Genomic DNA, 13,886 nt, shown 5'->3' with positions numbered 1-13,886 from the left:
AGGCCTGTTTTCGCCGGCTCGTTGATGGGACCCAGGCTGATCTGTGATGTGAGTTGTAGGCATGCTGCTCCTGAGAGCAATCCGGAGACCCTAGAGAAACCTTAGTGCAAGCACTGCAGGCCTGGGCAGAACCCTGAGGTTGATGTGCACAGCTTGGAGCCGCCACGCAGTGGCTAGGCACTGGCCACCGGCCCGGAGGACCCTTAGCGCCTGCCACCTGACTACAGTGGGCGCATGGATACCAGATTGGGCAGACAGTGGTGACAGCGCAGACTGCGACTGGTTCGACGGTCCTGTGGAGCCCGCTACTGGGTTATAAACAGTTGGTGAGTAATTGCCCTGACACTGTGGAGGCCCACAAGTAAGAACGGGGGCTGTAGAGGAGCCTGCAGCCCCAGGGGCACATTTGAGGCAGGGCAGACACAACATTGCCACTTTGACCCCCGCGATAGCCACAGGGGGTGGAGAACACTGCCTTACAAATTCATGTGCAACTGGATGGCAACCTAGACTCCACTGTGGGCCAAGGCTGGGTTGAGAGGGAGGAAGAAACTAGATTGTTGTAGTGGGGCTTATCTATCTCAGCTCCCTGATCTGTGCTGCTCTGGGCAGCCCAATCAGCCTGACATCTTGTTGTGTAGAACTTGGGGAAGGCCAGAGCCCCACAAATGGGACACCTAGGTCCAGACCCCCACACAGGAAGAAGTCGGGGACCAAGTAGATACGGTCCCCTCATTACAAACACAATTTGAGAGAACATTAGCTGCAACTGCGGACACGAAAGCTGCACTTCAGCAGGCCATTATTGCAGTATTGGTGGGCCTTGGTCTATTGAGGGCTGAACACCATAGGCTCGTGGACAGAACAAAGGAAGTGGAGTCTGTACTTGAGGAAGTATGTCTGGAACACTTGGATCTAACGCGACAGATCGGCGCATTGACAGACACAGTCCACGTACTGGATCACAGAGGTGAAGACGCTGAAGGACGTAATTGGCAGAATAATGTTCACATAGTAGAACATCCTGAGGACACCGAAAGAGACAATATGGTGGCCTGTCTCGAACAATGGTTTAAAGCAGAGGGTGCCCCTGGGCGTCTGACGGCATTTTTGCTCTTGAACATGCACACAGAGTGCCTGCTAGACTGCCGGCCACCAGCAGACCAACACGCCCAGTGGTTGCACAGCTTCTCCACTTCAGAGATCTGGACTCCCTCTTGCAAAGGGCCAGAGAAGACAGCCCATACAATATTGGCAACGTTTAAGTGATTCTGTTCCCAGCCTACACAGTGGCAGTACAGTCTAAGTGGGCCTCATATATGGAAGTGAAAAGAGTGCTAAGAGATGAGGGCGTCCAGTACTCTTTGATGTTCCCAGCCAAGCTGAAGATTATGCTCAACGGCAAGACTCATCTCTGCGAGGATCCCAAAGCGGTGTCAGATTGGCTAAATTCACAAATCCAGATGGCCAGCCGCTAGGATTTAGATGAAGGGGTGGCGTTTCAGGGCTGTACGTTGTTGGGGAAACAAGTTTTTTACATGTCATATGCTTCCCATGTTTTGTACACATTTTTATCCCAAGTGTGGGAGAATATTGAAAGAATATAAATGACAATAAAGATGTATTAAAAAAATAGACCTCAATCAAAGACTGACAATGTTTGTAGGGACTAGTGAATTTGACATGTATTTGTTTAAAAGTATGTAGACTTTTATGTTAGCTGGACAAGACCCTGCCACACCAGGTGTTTATTTCGTTTGTGGGAAAAACACCTATTACAAGGTGCCAAAAGGCTGGTATGGTGCATGTGATCTAGGAGTAGTCTTTCCAAAGATTTATCATGTGGAAAATTTTGTTGGTCCTGTTTGGAATGAGAAATCAAACACATGATTTAAAAGAGGTGCCAGTGCTTCAAAGATTGTAGGTGATATTTTTTGAGACATCAGTTGGTGTGATCTTGAATGATCATAAGATAAAGAAATTGTCAACAATTGTAGATAGGCTTTCTACAGATACATTAGGTGCCTTCTTGTTAGCAGACACAGAAATGGTTGCCATAAGATCAATGGTTTTACAAAACCATATTGCGTTAGACATCATTCTCGCAAAAGAAGGCAGAGTTTGTAAAATGGTACAAGTTCAAAAGTGCTGCACTTACTTCCTGAGAGCAGTAAGGAGCTGAGAAAATATAGTTCGAATACAACAGAATTCAAAAAGGACCTGAAGGAGCTAGAAGCGACAGGTGCAAGGGAAGCAATAGGCAGTGGTTTTTCAGAAGTTCTAAGGTGGTTTGGGAGCTTAGGGAAAGGACTTATTGGAACCATCTTGAGACCTATATTGATAATAGACCTGTGTGCCTCAGCTGCAGCTGGTCTTTATAAGTTGATCAAGACGCTGAAAAAAATGAGAACAAGCAGAGAGGAAAGAAGGGAGGAGTTTGAGATGGAACCTAGACAATGTCTATATTACAATGACATCAAGCAGTTAGAAGAGTCCAGAAGATCTTTCCTGGAATGGTCTCTAAAACATTGAGATGTCTCATAGAAAATGAGACTAAAATGTATGTGATGGCCTGATTCACCATCAGAGGGGGACTGATGTAGCAGAAAGTTTAGTACTGTCCCTGATGTCACAGTGATCATCTATACATGACAATCTATGCATTTTGTTAATCAAAGTATTGATAGTTTTGTTGTAAAGTGGTACACTGAAAGCCATATTAATGTGCACTCATTGTAGGTCATTAGTCAAAAGGCAGATGGTATTGCCTTAAAACTATGTTTACACATTAATTTGTTTCCATGTAATAGTTTATCCTGTTAATTGTTTGCACTAAAACAATAACAATTTTATGAAATAAGTATTTTAAAAGTAACATGCAAAAGTCGAAATCTGTAGTTATGCGCCATAGCTAGATGAATGGGTGAACAGTTATTTTGTTTTAAATATACTGTAACATGAACACTGTCAAAGCTTATTAATTTTGAATTTACAATTCTGAATGTTAAATGTGCCTTATTAGAATAAATTGAATATGCCATTTTAATTCACTTTGCTTAGCCGAAAGTGAGGCCTGTACGTCCCTGTTTTCCTGTTTGAACAGAAAATGTTTAGTCATTCTTGCTAATGTGTATTTTTCTTTCAGACATCGTTCTCATAAGAATGTTAGTTTGGTAATAGATGTTCTATTGCTTTAGACATAGTGAGACTGGGATCCCAACCTTGAGCACAGTACAATCAGGAACTGTGAAACAGACTAAGTACACAATTGTTTAAATTTGCATGGATGAGCCGAGATGGGATGTCTTCTAAATGTCAGTGATGAGAACTTTTGACGATGTTGCAGTCTGTCGCATGACAGATTTCCATTGGACGATTACAACTTCTGTGTCATATGGAGTGATGGATGGGCAAATCATCGTGCCTTAGGAGCTTTAATATACCGTTTCCCAGTTGGATTTGTGGGAATTCCCTCTCTCTCCTCTCCTTTCTTGAACAGTCCCTCTCCAGACCCCACTGCAGCTGTGGGCTCCATCCTACCCTTGTTGCTGAACCTTTGGACTCCGAGATGGCTTGCTGAGATTGAGAGATTTTTTCACTGACCCAGCAAAAGATTATTGATCGAACTTCTGATGTGTTGACATCTTGCCCTTTTACTTACTTTGTGCCAAACTTAGTCACCTGTTTCCCAGGATTTCCTTTTTCCAAATTCTTTCTGTCCTTTTTGAGGTTTTTGCCTTTTGCCCACATGCGCTTAACCCAGCACACCTAAGATGTGGATTTGTTAATTCACAGGATTACTACCTGCCCAGGTTATTAAATTGTAGGACTTAACAGCTAAATATTTAACATAATTATACTTTTCATATGTGGGGCTGATTGAATGTTTAGTCTTTTTGATGTTAGTTTGTTTGAACTTCTTTAGGAGGATTGGACAGCCTATCATTAGTTTCTATCTTTACAGTCTTGTCTTGAGAATCATCTGTTACTCTGAGCCTTAGTCTTAAAAACACACCCATGTACTTTTGTTCAGACTGCAGTTTTCCTTGTGTGGCCACATTGGTTATGCTGCCCTTCTAATGTGATCGATTGTGAAATTGATGCACCCTTATGCTGGGCCAAACGATTAATCAACCATGTCAGAGAAGTCCTGAGAAAGAATATGCTACAGCAGGATAAACCTAACCCTAAAACCATCCATCTGCTGCATCTGATGGGGAAACACTGTCTCTAGTATGTAAATTCACAATCTTGATTCTGGCAAACACATGGAAGACAGGAAGTTGGATATTGGATATATGTGTTGACTCATAAGCATGGACTTCAACTCTACAGGTTCTTTAAAACTTGGTGCTAGATGTGACTAATAAGTCTAGATTGATTAGTTTAGAATACGTGGCAAAAGTTAGAGGGACAGCTGTTTGTGGGTGCATTCTGCAAGAAGAAGTTGAAATCCACCATCACTCCTATTGAGTTTCAAGCAGGTTTCTAGTACATAAGACTTTCTGGCACAGCACACATTTGTCTTTCATTAGTTTCAAAGTGGAAAAGATGGCTATGAAGCAAATGACTAAGTAGGCAGAAGTGGTAAATTGTCATGAGTACTATCAATAGAAGGATTCTGCCCTGCACTCATCAGACAGGACTTGAGTCACACAGAAGTATTTAAGTTTCATACATGAAATGTTTTTTATCCCTTGCTTGTGATGATGCTCAATGGATATTCTGGGAAACAAAATGTTTTTTCTTAGAAATGGCATGCTTTTGCTTTGGGGAAATTTGAGTTATTTATCCTCAAAATTAAAACATTCTATTTGATTGCTAAGTATACATATTTCCAAAAACCAACATGATGATGTATTAGTACAACTGACAACATGAACATAATATATTTTAAGCTGATATTTGAGTGACACTTTATGCTGAACTACTGCTAATATTTGTTATTTGGTGCCAGATGCACTTGCTGTTATCTCCTGAAGGATGATAACATTTCATCATCTATAGTGATGGACTTTTTGTGACATGATTGCTGTTGTCCGAGTCATAAGCCTGTATGATATGCAACATTAACTCTGCTTTATGAGCCTGTAAAATTGGTCTGCCTCACTGTTTTTGGCCTGCAATTATGACTTGTGACTAATTTTATATTCTGCAATGTTTTCAAGTAGATTTTTAGTAATATACATTTCAGAAAATGAAAGGTCATGTCAAATTACATTAAGTTTCACAACTACTTGTAATACCTAGAGCATTTTATTATTTTTTGTGCAACTGCATGGTAAAATGTCATTTTGGCAATATTTTTAAACATTTTTCTCACAAGGATGAACTCTCTCACACCTGGGGAGGGCCAGCCTTGCTTGGCATACTTAAAGTACGTTTACTGTATAGTTTATTTCAAGAGTATCCCTTTGGAACCTACACCATTTTATCTAACTTAGGTAACGCGTACACACTACAATGCAGTTACTGGACTTTTTTGTTTTAATAAAAGGTGCACCCTGGAGTAGTTCAGGGTTTCCTGAACGTTTCACATGAATCATGAAGGGTATTTACCCCTCCCACTGTCAAACATCATCAGAGACCATTGTTCAATGTAGCCCTTTCCCCCTCCCTCCCCCAACACTGACTGATACAACCTCTAACTTTCAAGTAACAAATTTAGAAAGAGCTCACCTAACTGCAACAACAGAAAAAGGTTGAGCATCACTGTACACTTCTTTCACAAATGTAAACTATCTGCAAGTAATACTACAAAGACAAACTATTACTCAAAACAGGTGTGCTAAAAGGCTCACAGGGTGCATTTACAAACTGGTAAAGGCATGTCTTTGTTTATACTCTTTCTACAGAAACTGCTAATCTTAATTAAGGGAAATGAACACATTTCCAAAACATCTAGATCATACCTCAGATTCTTCTCTTTGATCACCAATATCTTCCTCTTGTCCACCATTCTTTGGCATATAGGCCATCTTTAACCTCAAGAAACCTTTTACACGTGACTTGTGGCTGTTTAAGAAGACACAACGTTATAAAATGTATTACGCTCAGGTGCTCAATATTTTTATGTAAATAGCATAATATTTATTAAAACAACTTCAAGATAACATCTAGTGAATGTCTTACCTCCTTGGTCTTAGTAGGAAATCCTTGAATGTGTAAGGTCGCTCCATGTTTGGATCTTCTGTCTGGAAATGAAAAATACAGTTGTGGCTTTCAGAATTGTATGCATGGTCTATGATTTCAGTTTACGTAACTGTAATATGTTAATAACATTCTGAGGTTTGATGTAGGATCCCGGTCCGCTGATCAGAGCTATTTAAATTTGTGACCAGCGATGCAACCTGCTATATGCTAACAGTATGCATCACAAATGTCTTGCAATTTGTGCTCGACAATAAATACAGGAATGAAAGCCTGCATGGGATAGCAGACTTCTGTCACTGCATTTTCTTTCCCAAATGGGATGTTTTTTTTTTTTTTAAGCAGCTGATGTCCATTAAAAGGACAGCTACTGCTCTTAAAAAATGTTCCCATTTGGGGAGACATTTGAGGGTCCATGCTGTGTAGTCCCTTGCCCCACTGAATGCACCATACTGCAACTTTTACTGTAATTGTATTTATATCGCGCTTACGCCTGATGAGGTATCGAAGTGCTTTTCAGTGAGTAGCACGCTACTCCAGAACCCAAAAGTATTAGTGGTGGATTAGTATAGTAAAATATGTTAATTTGGGCAGTGGACATACATACTAGAATCTAGAAGGTGTTATTAGAGAGATCACAGTAGTAAAATGAGCTTTGGGATGAGTAAAAGGAGAGATGGAGGAGGGAAGAGTTTGTAGAAAGAGATTAGGAAGATCATAATAGCAAAATGAGGTTTGGGATGAGTCAAACGAGAGATACATGAGGGAAAGATTTAGTAGGGTTGTTTGGGAGATCATATTAGTAAACTGAGATTTGGGGTGAGCCAGGAGGGATAGAGGAGGGAAAAGACTAGGAAAGGTTATTTAGACATCATGGTAGTAGAATGAGGTTTAGGATGAGTCAGGAGTGGAGATAGAGGATAGATTGCAAAAGGTATAGCGTGAGACAATAGTGCATTGAAGAATGTTTTTCTCTTGCACAGTAGGAGTAAAGTAATAAATATATAGCTACACGATTACATAGAAAGGGAATATATGTATAAGTAAGCTAATAGATTGAGATTCAAAGTTGTATTGTTGAAACACAGACTCAAGTGTTGCAGTATTTGAAGGTAATTTGTGTATTTTTTTTACAACTCAACTTTGTTTTAATTTGATCTTTTCCTCAATATTTCAATACTGAGACCCATAAGCCTATAATAAATCAGCATATAAAAACTATGCAATGACCTATGAACATGTTATGCATGTAATTATATATATATATATATATACACACACACACACACACACACACGTTTAATCATACTTAACATTCATTTGTTAAGCAGGCCTAAACAGTATCTATCTATCTTTTTTTTTTTTTAAAGGTCATCCAATACAATTCCCAAAGGGGAAGCTGTCCCACAGAGAGAGTTTCCTTTTTGCAAATCAATTATCACTCCAACTTGGGACTTGATCTCAACGGATGAAAGACTTTCCTGACTTAGAAAAGGATTTCGGAGCATTGTAGGAAATGGTTTTCAAATGCGAACTCTGATTTTGCAAGCTGCGGAGTTTGAGACTGCAAAACTGCTCAGTACATGAGACCCGCTGGACCTTGATGCACCAAAAAAAAAAAAAAAACATTGCTTTACAGACATTATATTTTAGAGTGATATGCAACCGCAGTTGTGGAAGCAAACATCTACCTACTAACTGGCAGAAACCGAGATCGAGAGCAACAGAGCTCGTACACCAATAGATTTGGGAAGCAATTCAAGGTTCTGTACGAATGAAGCTCAAATTAACGGCACTACACATTTAGACTACATCCATATGCAACCTGAGGTACGTGATTATTAGGTGATTTGCAAAGAAATACACAATTCACAATGATTCAAGCTAAAATGACATATGCTTGTGATTGTACGGAGTCTGCCAAGGTGCTAACTACCCCCACAAACTGGAGCATTATTCTCTACTAACCAGAGTTCTCTGATCAATCCATTCCCCGACGATCATTCCACAAAGTCAGCTGAAGCATAGCAGCAGACTGTTGCGAATCCCAGGATCGAAACTTAGTGCTACAAACCAACAATGAGATCAGTATCCCACCTTTTTTGGATAGGAAAGGACTGAAAACAGAACTATTCAGAGACGTCTACACTGAATGGCGAGGAACCTACCACACACTAATGATGAACCAACCCACGATCTATCAATCAGCAGAAAAAAGCATACTGAGCCAAAAACATTTCAACTACCGAAACAGAAGAATATTTGGAATTAAAAGACCTACATCAGGACCTGCACTGAGTGACCATCGACCCACTTACACTATGAATATTGTTCCGTCTGTAGCAAGTGTTCTAAAGTGAAAAGGTGGCATATCAGCCTCCTGCAAAACTCCTGGAGCACAATGAATAAAGATGCAATACCATTATCTAAGGCAAATGCCCTATTACAAAAGCATCTTCCCAGCGTTCTGTACGCAATCTCTATGCATTGGTATTTATATCTAGCTTTTATAAAGATTTGTACTTTATTCCTCTTAGCACTTTACAAAACGTTGAAATGAACTGGTGACCTTTAGTGCAGCCACTGGCAAGAGGAAAACTATGCAGCTGGCTATGTCTGTATATTTGTGGGATAAACATGTATTAAACTGGTATAGCCAGGCCCCCAAATCAACAATGGACTTGATGTCTAAGCAAAGTTTTAAAAGAGGCCCAAATTCATCTCATCCTTCTGTCTTCAATACTGTCATGTTGAAGGGAGGGAAGGTTACTATTAAAGCTGAAAGTGAAACAATGCTGTGGGAGTCTGATTTCTGCAGCTGCCTTTCTTCCAGAATCAAATGTTGACAAAGCAATGTTGTTAAAGCCATTGGAAGCAGCACCGAATCATAACCGTCAGGTGGGCATCGAGGGTGATAGGATAGAACCGTTCCATATGCATCTGTAGTTTTCCTTTTCTTTTGTTAAAATACTTTACATTGCTGATGCAGAAGTGCTCTTAAATGTTGAAAATTAATGCAATCGACATATAGAGGTAAACTTGTAGGCCTCAGACGAGAAGTCATATTTCAAAACCAAGTGAGAGCAGTAGGATTTCACAGTTACACTAATTCAGGTATGTTAGCTGCAGAAAGCATTTGTTTTCACAAAGCCTGACTTCGGTCAGGAAAGTGAAATATTAAACTTTCTATGACACAAACTTACTGGGAAATACATGACTCCATAGAAAATGTTAGATTTCGACCTTTCGCATAGGCATATTTTAATAAAAGATAATAATGCTTTAAAATGTTTCACATGAACAATAAGGTTTGTCAATTCAGATGGATGAGAACCATATGAGAAGTGTAATGTAAAGGCCTACCCATGAACTGTATTGGTCTTACAGTAAGTTAGTGGTTGGAACGCTCCCCAGATTCTGCAAATGTTTCACAAATTGTTTAATTCTATAGTTTAATATCTGTAATCTGTTGCCTCTTGATTGCTTAGACAATGGAAGCTTTCCTGTTCCCATGATGACACAGTGCCCTGACAGGACGAGACAACTGAGAATCGCAACAACTTGTTGCAACTATAGATATGAATAACTTTTGAAAATGTGTGTTCCTAGAGTAGGACAGAAGCCCCTAGCTGACTTTCCAGACCACTTTGCAGAGCCTTTTATAGACGCTTCGCATACTCATTCTAAGAGATCCTTTTATTTCCCTGCTTGAATCTATGATGCTCTGAGTCTCTACTGGGTTTCTTTTCATGGGAAGTCCTGTTTTGATCTAATGTTAAAAGCTTCATGCCTTCACCTCTCAAATTTAGAGCTCTTAATGGGTTCTGACTGGTGATTTACCTACTAAAAGATTTTAAATAAAGGTTTGAAACACCAACTCTCATCACTGACTCCCAAAGACTGAAATTTTAACTGTGATTAATAAGCTGATTTGATTTGCAGCTCCTGGTTACTCCCATCTATGAACAAGTTCTGTCAACTGTGCCCAGATGAGAAAGAGCAGGGACACTTGTTCTGATTGAGTAGGTAATATGTATTTAAAGTCCCTTCTCCGCTACTGTACACTCCCACATAAAACTGCAGAGTCATTTGTTCTGACTTGTGATCTTAATTAGGGAAAAGCAGATAACCCTTAACCATGAAATGGGCTCTAGAGGTACCATTAGGCACTGGCTGGCATTCATCTTCTTCTTTTGAGCAATCCTGAAGGACAGGATACCTAATTTCTATTATACCTATTATGGCCACTGAATCTCTTGGTTGAATGGCAGAACCACGCATTCCATTGCAATGCACATCGTGACCACGAGTGTGTTACAATAATGTCACTACTACACAAATCCCTTACCACGCATGCCTTTACAACAAAATATGTGAAAAAGCATGTGTTTTAAAGGCATATGCATGGTAAAGCCCCCGCCCCAATACCCGCCCCAGTCCAAAAAACCACCGAGCCCTAAAACCTAACACCCCTGCCCCTCCCTAAACCAGTACCCCACCCCCAGACCAAAACTCCACCCTAATCCTGAAAACCGACGCTTGCCCTAAAAGCTAAGCCCCGCCTCTCCCTAAAAGTCCCCCAAGCCCAACACCCCTACGCACTTAACCTGAAAACAGTCGTGCCCTAAAACATAAGCTCCACCTACCTAAAACAGTACCACCCAAGCCCAATACCTCCCAAGCCTAAAAACCACCACCCACCCTAAAATCTAACCCCAATCCCCTGCCCCTCCCTAAAAACAGTACCCCCACCCCCAGACCCAATCCCCCCCACAGTAAACCCAAAAAATGAGCCCCCGCCCCCTCCCTAAAACAGTCTCCCCCACCCCAAGCCCAACCCCACTCTGCACTTAACCTGAAAACCACCCCCCACCGTAAAACATAACCCCCTCCCTAAAACCGTACCCCCCAAGCCCGAAAACCACCCGCCCTAAAACCTAACTCCCCACCCCTCCCTAAAACAGTACCCCTCACCCTAAAACCTACCCCTGCCCCAACCCCCTCCACACAACTGAAAACCGCCCCCTGCACTAAAACATAACCCCCCCACCCACTTCCCCTCCTTAGAACAGTACCCCTCCCCCCCCTCCCCCAACTAGGCCCAATACCCCCAAGCTCGAAAACCATCCCGTCCTAAAACCTAAGTGCCCTATCCCTTCCTTAAACAGTCCCCCCCCATGCCCAACCCTCCCAACTGCACTTATCCTAAAAACAACCCCGTCCCGAACAGTATCCCGTACCCCCAGACCGAAACTCCCTTACCTTACTCCTACGGCACATCGCAGCTCATTTTGAGGAAACAGAATAATCTTCGTTTCCTCTAACGACACTGATAGCCTTCACCATCATTACACGCGTAGCCCTTACCATACATACCACTACAATCGCTGTGATGGTATGCTTGGTAAAAGCTATTCGTTGTAATGACGGATGTGGTGTGACACATGCGTGGTAAGGACTAGTTTCCCGAATCTCATATTTGGCAGCCACTGAAAGACTGAAGACCAGGCATTTTATCATGAACTACTAGTCTTCACATTTTGATGTTATGTATGGCTCAACCTAATTATCTACTAATCTGCATCTAGAAACCTGACACACTGCCCTTTATATAGATATTTTCAATTTTCAGTGATATGTTTTTTGAGATTTGAGGACACTTGGCTGCTCCTCTCACGGATGAGTGGTGAACAAGTTAAAACGGATATTGCAACTACGTGTCTAATATTTTCAATACTTGAATTCCATGTGAATTCAGCAACTGAATTATTGCGATGGATTGAAGTGAATGCAGTTTACATCAGTCAAAGGCAAGGATTATAGGAATACTAGGAAAAGGTACATTTTGTCTTTTTTGCATTCCCTCTCCACTATCAACAAGTCCCTTTTTAAGGTCTTTAAAAGCAACCTTTCGTCCTCTGGGGGCGACGACACCCATGACGGCCAACTAATGTCTCCTTAATGTAGCCTCTGCCCTTAGTTCAACTGTCTCTTCAGTTATGCAGAATCAAATGTGGCCTATAAATAATCAGTTTGAAATTTGCTACAAGGTAGCACATGTTTTGGTCTCCAGCCCGGTTCACTCACTATCGCGCATGGCACTGTTCAACTTGACAGAATGCAAGCTTTGTCGGTGGAGGAGTCAGTTCTGTTTGTTGACGAGCTTTTCTTGATAACACCAGATTAACTAATTTATTCTCTTGCAGTAGGAATTTAGTGCCAACACATGCGCTCCTAGTTGCACAAAATATGAAATGTACAGAGTCACAAAGCAGATAAATAAAACATCTATACCATTTTTCTAATTCATGTCTGCTCATAAAGAACATACCCAATCGGGTTCAAGCTTCACTGTTTTTGTTTTGTAATACTATCCCCTTGTTGGAAGTTTTGAATGTATCTATTGTCAATGTTTCACCAAGGCTTATTCATTCACATATATATATCTCATGTTTTAATAATTTGATCCTGAACTGTCTCAGTTTATCTTTATCCTTCTGCTGTTGAACACTTCAGGCCTGGGTATTTAGTACCAATGGTGAAACAAGGTACATGTGAAACGGCGCATTAGCCCACATTCTAATGGCCAGTTCCGGAATTGTTTCTGGTTTACTAAAAAGCTAACAAGCAATGGCAAGCCAACAGGTCTGGAGTTGACTGCCAGCCTTTTGGCTTTGTCAATACTTGCATTGCTTTGTTTTACCATAGTGTTTGCTAAACATTATTGTTGGGAAAGCAGTCAGGCCTGCAACAATCTATCAAATAAAATATTGTCTAAAAGCAAAAGTATTTTGGTCCCAAAAGCAAACACTTCCACAATAGTTCCTAGCACATAAGAGAACTATTTTGTGTGTGGATGTTCCGCTTAAGAAAGGGAAGAATGGCTACACTCGCAGTGAGGTCAGCAAATTGCTGGAGTGGGCTGACAGCTAGCTCCATGTTGTAATGCTGTAGTAGGCAGAAGAAAAAATGTGAATGATACAATAAAAGACCAAAGGATGAAGTGGGCTGGCCCAAAGCCCCAATACATAAGAATATTATAAAATTTTAATAAAATCCAAAGGTCTTTGATAACACTAACCTAGAAATGTAGCTAACTATTTCTGAAGGTAGTCTCATAATAACGTTGAAAGTTAGCAATATAAAACCTATTATACTAATGTTTGTCTTATCACTATTTCTAATCAACCCAAACTACACAGTATTGGTTGGAGTATGTGTGAACTGAGGACCATGGAGCTGCTCTGCATGTGTGATAATGGCATAGAACGAAGGACAGCTAAGGATGTTCACTTTCAGCATCTTTTGACCTAACGAATATTTTAACTGAATACAATTCAGCAACAATAATTGCATTGTTAATAGGATTAGCTTGTATTGTGGAGCCAATAAGGCAGCGTTTGGATATTCCTAAAGCTCCATGTGTAATCAATCGGATAATTTAGAGATCTTTGAAGATGTACTGTGTGCAGGGTTCTGTCTGCCATTGAATATGGATAAGCATCCAAAATTGGGTTATTACTTTAAGAAAGGGTGAGCCCAACCAGGTAGAAACACTGGACCGTCAGACCAACACTTGAGTACACCACTTCTACAACAACATAAGTAAACTTTTGGGGTTGCATTCTGGCTCTCTTCTTCACATTTTAGGATGTCCACAGTCTTAGTACAAAAACTATGCACCTCTGAAATATTAAATCATTGCTTTAATCCTGTACGAATAACGCAGAAATGTT

General features: G+C 40.8%; 1 protein-coding gene across 12 annotated transcripts in view; it reads right to left on the bottom strand.

Annotated features, from left to right (window-relative positions):
* NEDD4L (NEDD4 like E3 ubiquitin protein ligase) overlaps positions 1–13,886 on the bottom strand; it is a 945,521-nt gene that overhangs the window by 306,558 nt on the left and 625,077 nt on the right. For all 12 annotated transcript variants that reach the window (XM_069220149.1, XM_069220140.1, XM_069220132.1 and 9 more), the window contains 2 exons: positions 6,133–6,194; positions 5,913–6,015 (listed from right to left, as the gene is read on the bottom strand). In XM_069220149.1, the coding sequence (XP_069076250.1) occupies positions 5,913–6,015; positions 6,133–6,194 (165 nt within the window). The remainder of the gene's footprint in view (positions 1–5,912; positions 6,016–6,132; positions 6,195–13,886) is intronic.

This window comes from Pleurodeles waltl, chromosome 1_1 (assembly GCF_031143425.1).
Source record: "Pleurodeles waltl isolate 20211129_DDA chromosome 1_1, aPleWal1.hap1.20221129, whole genome shotgun sequence".
Taxonomy (NCBI): Eukaryota; Metazoa; Chordata; class Amphibia; order Caudata; family Salamandridae; genus Pleurodeles; species Pleurodeles waltl.
This window is presented reverse-complemented; position numbering and strand designations above follow the sequence as displayed.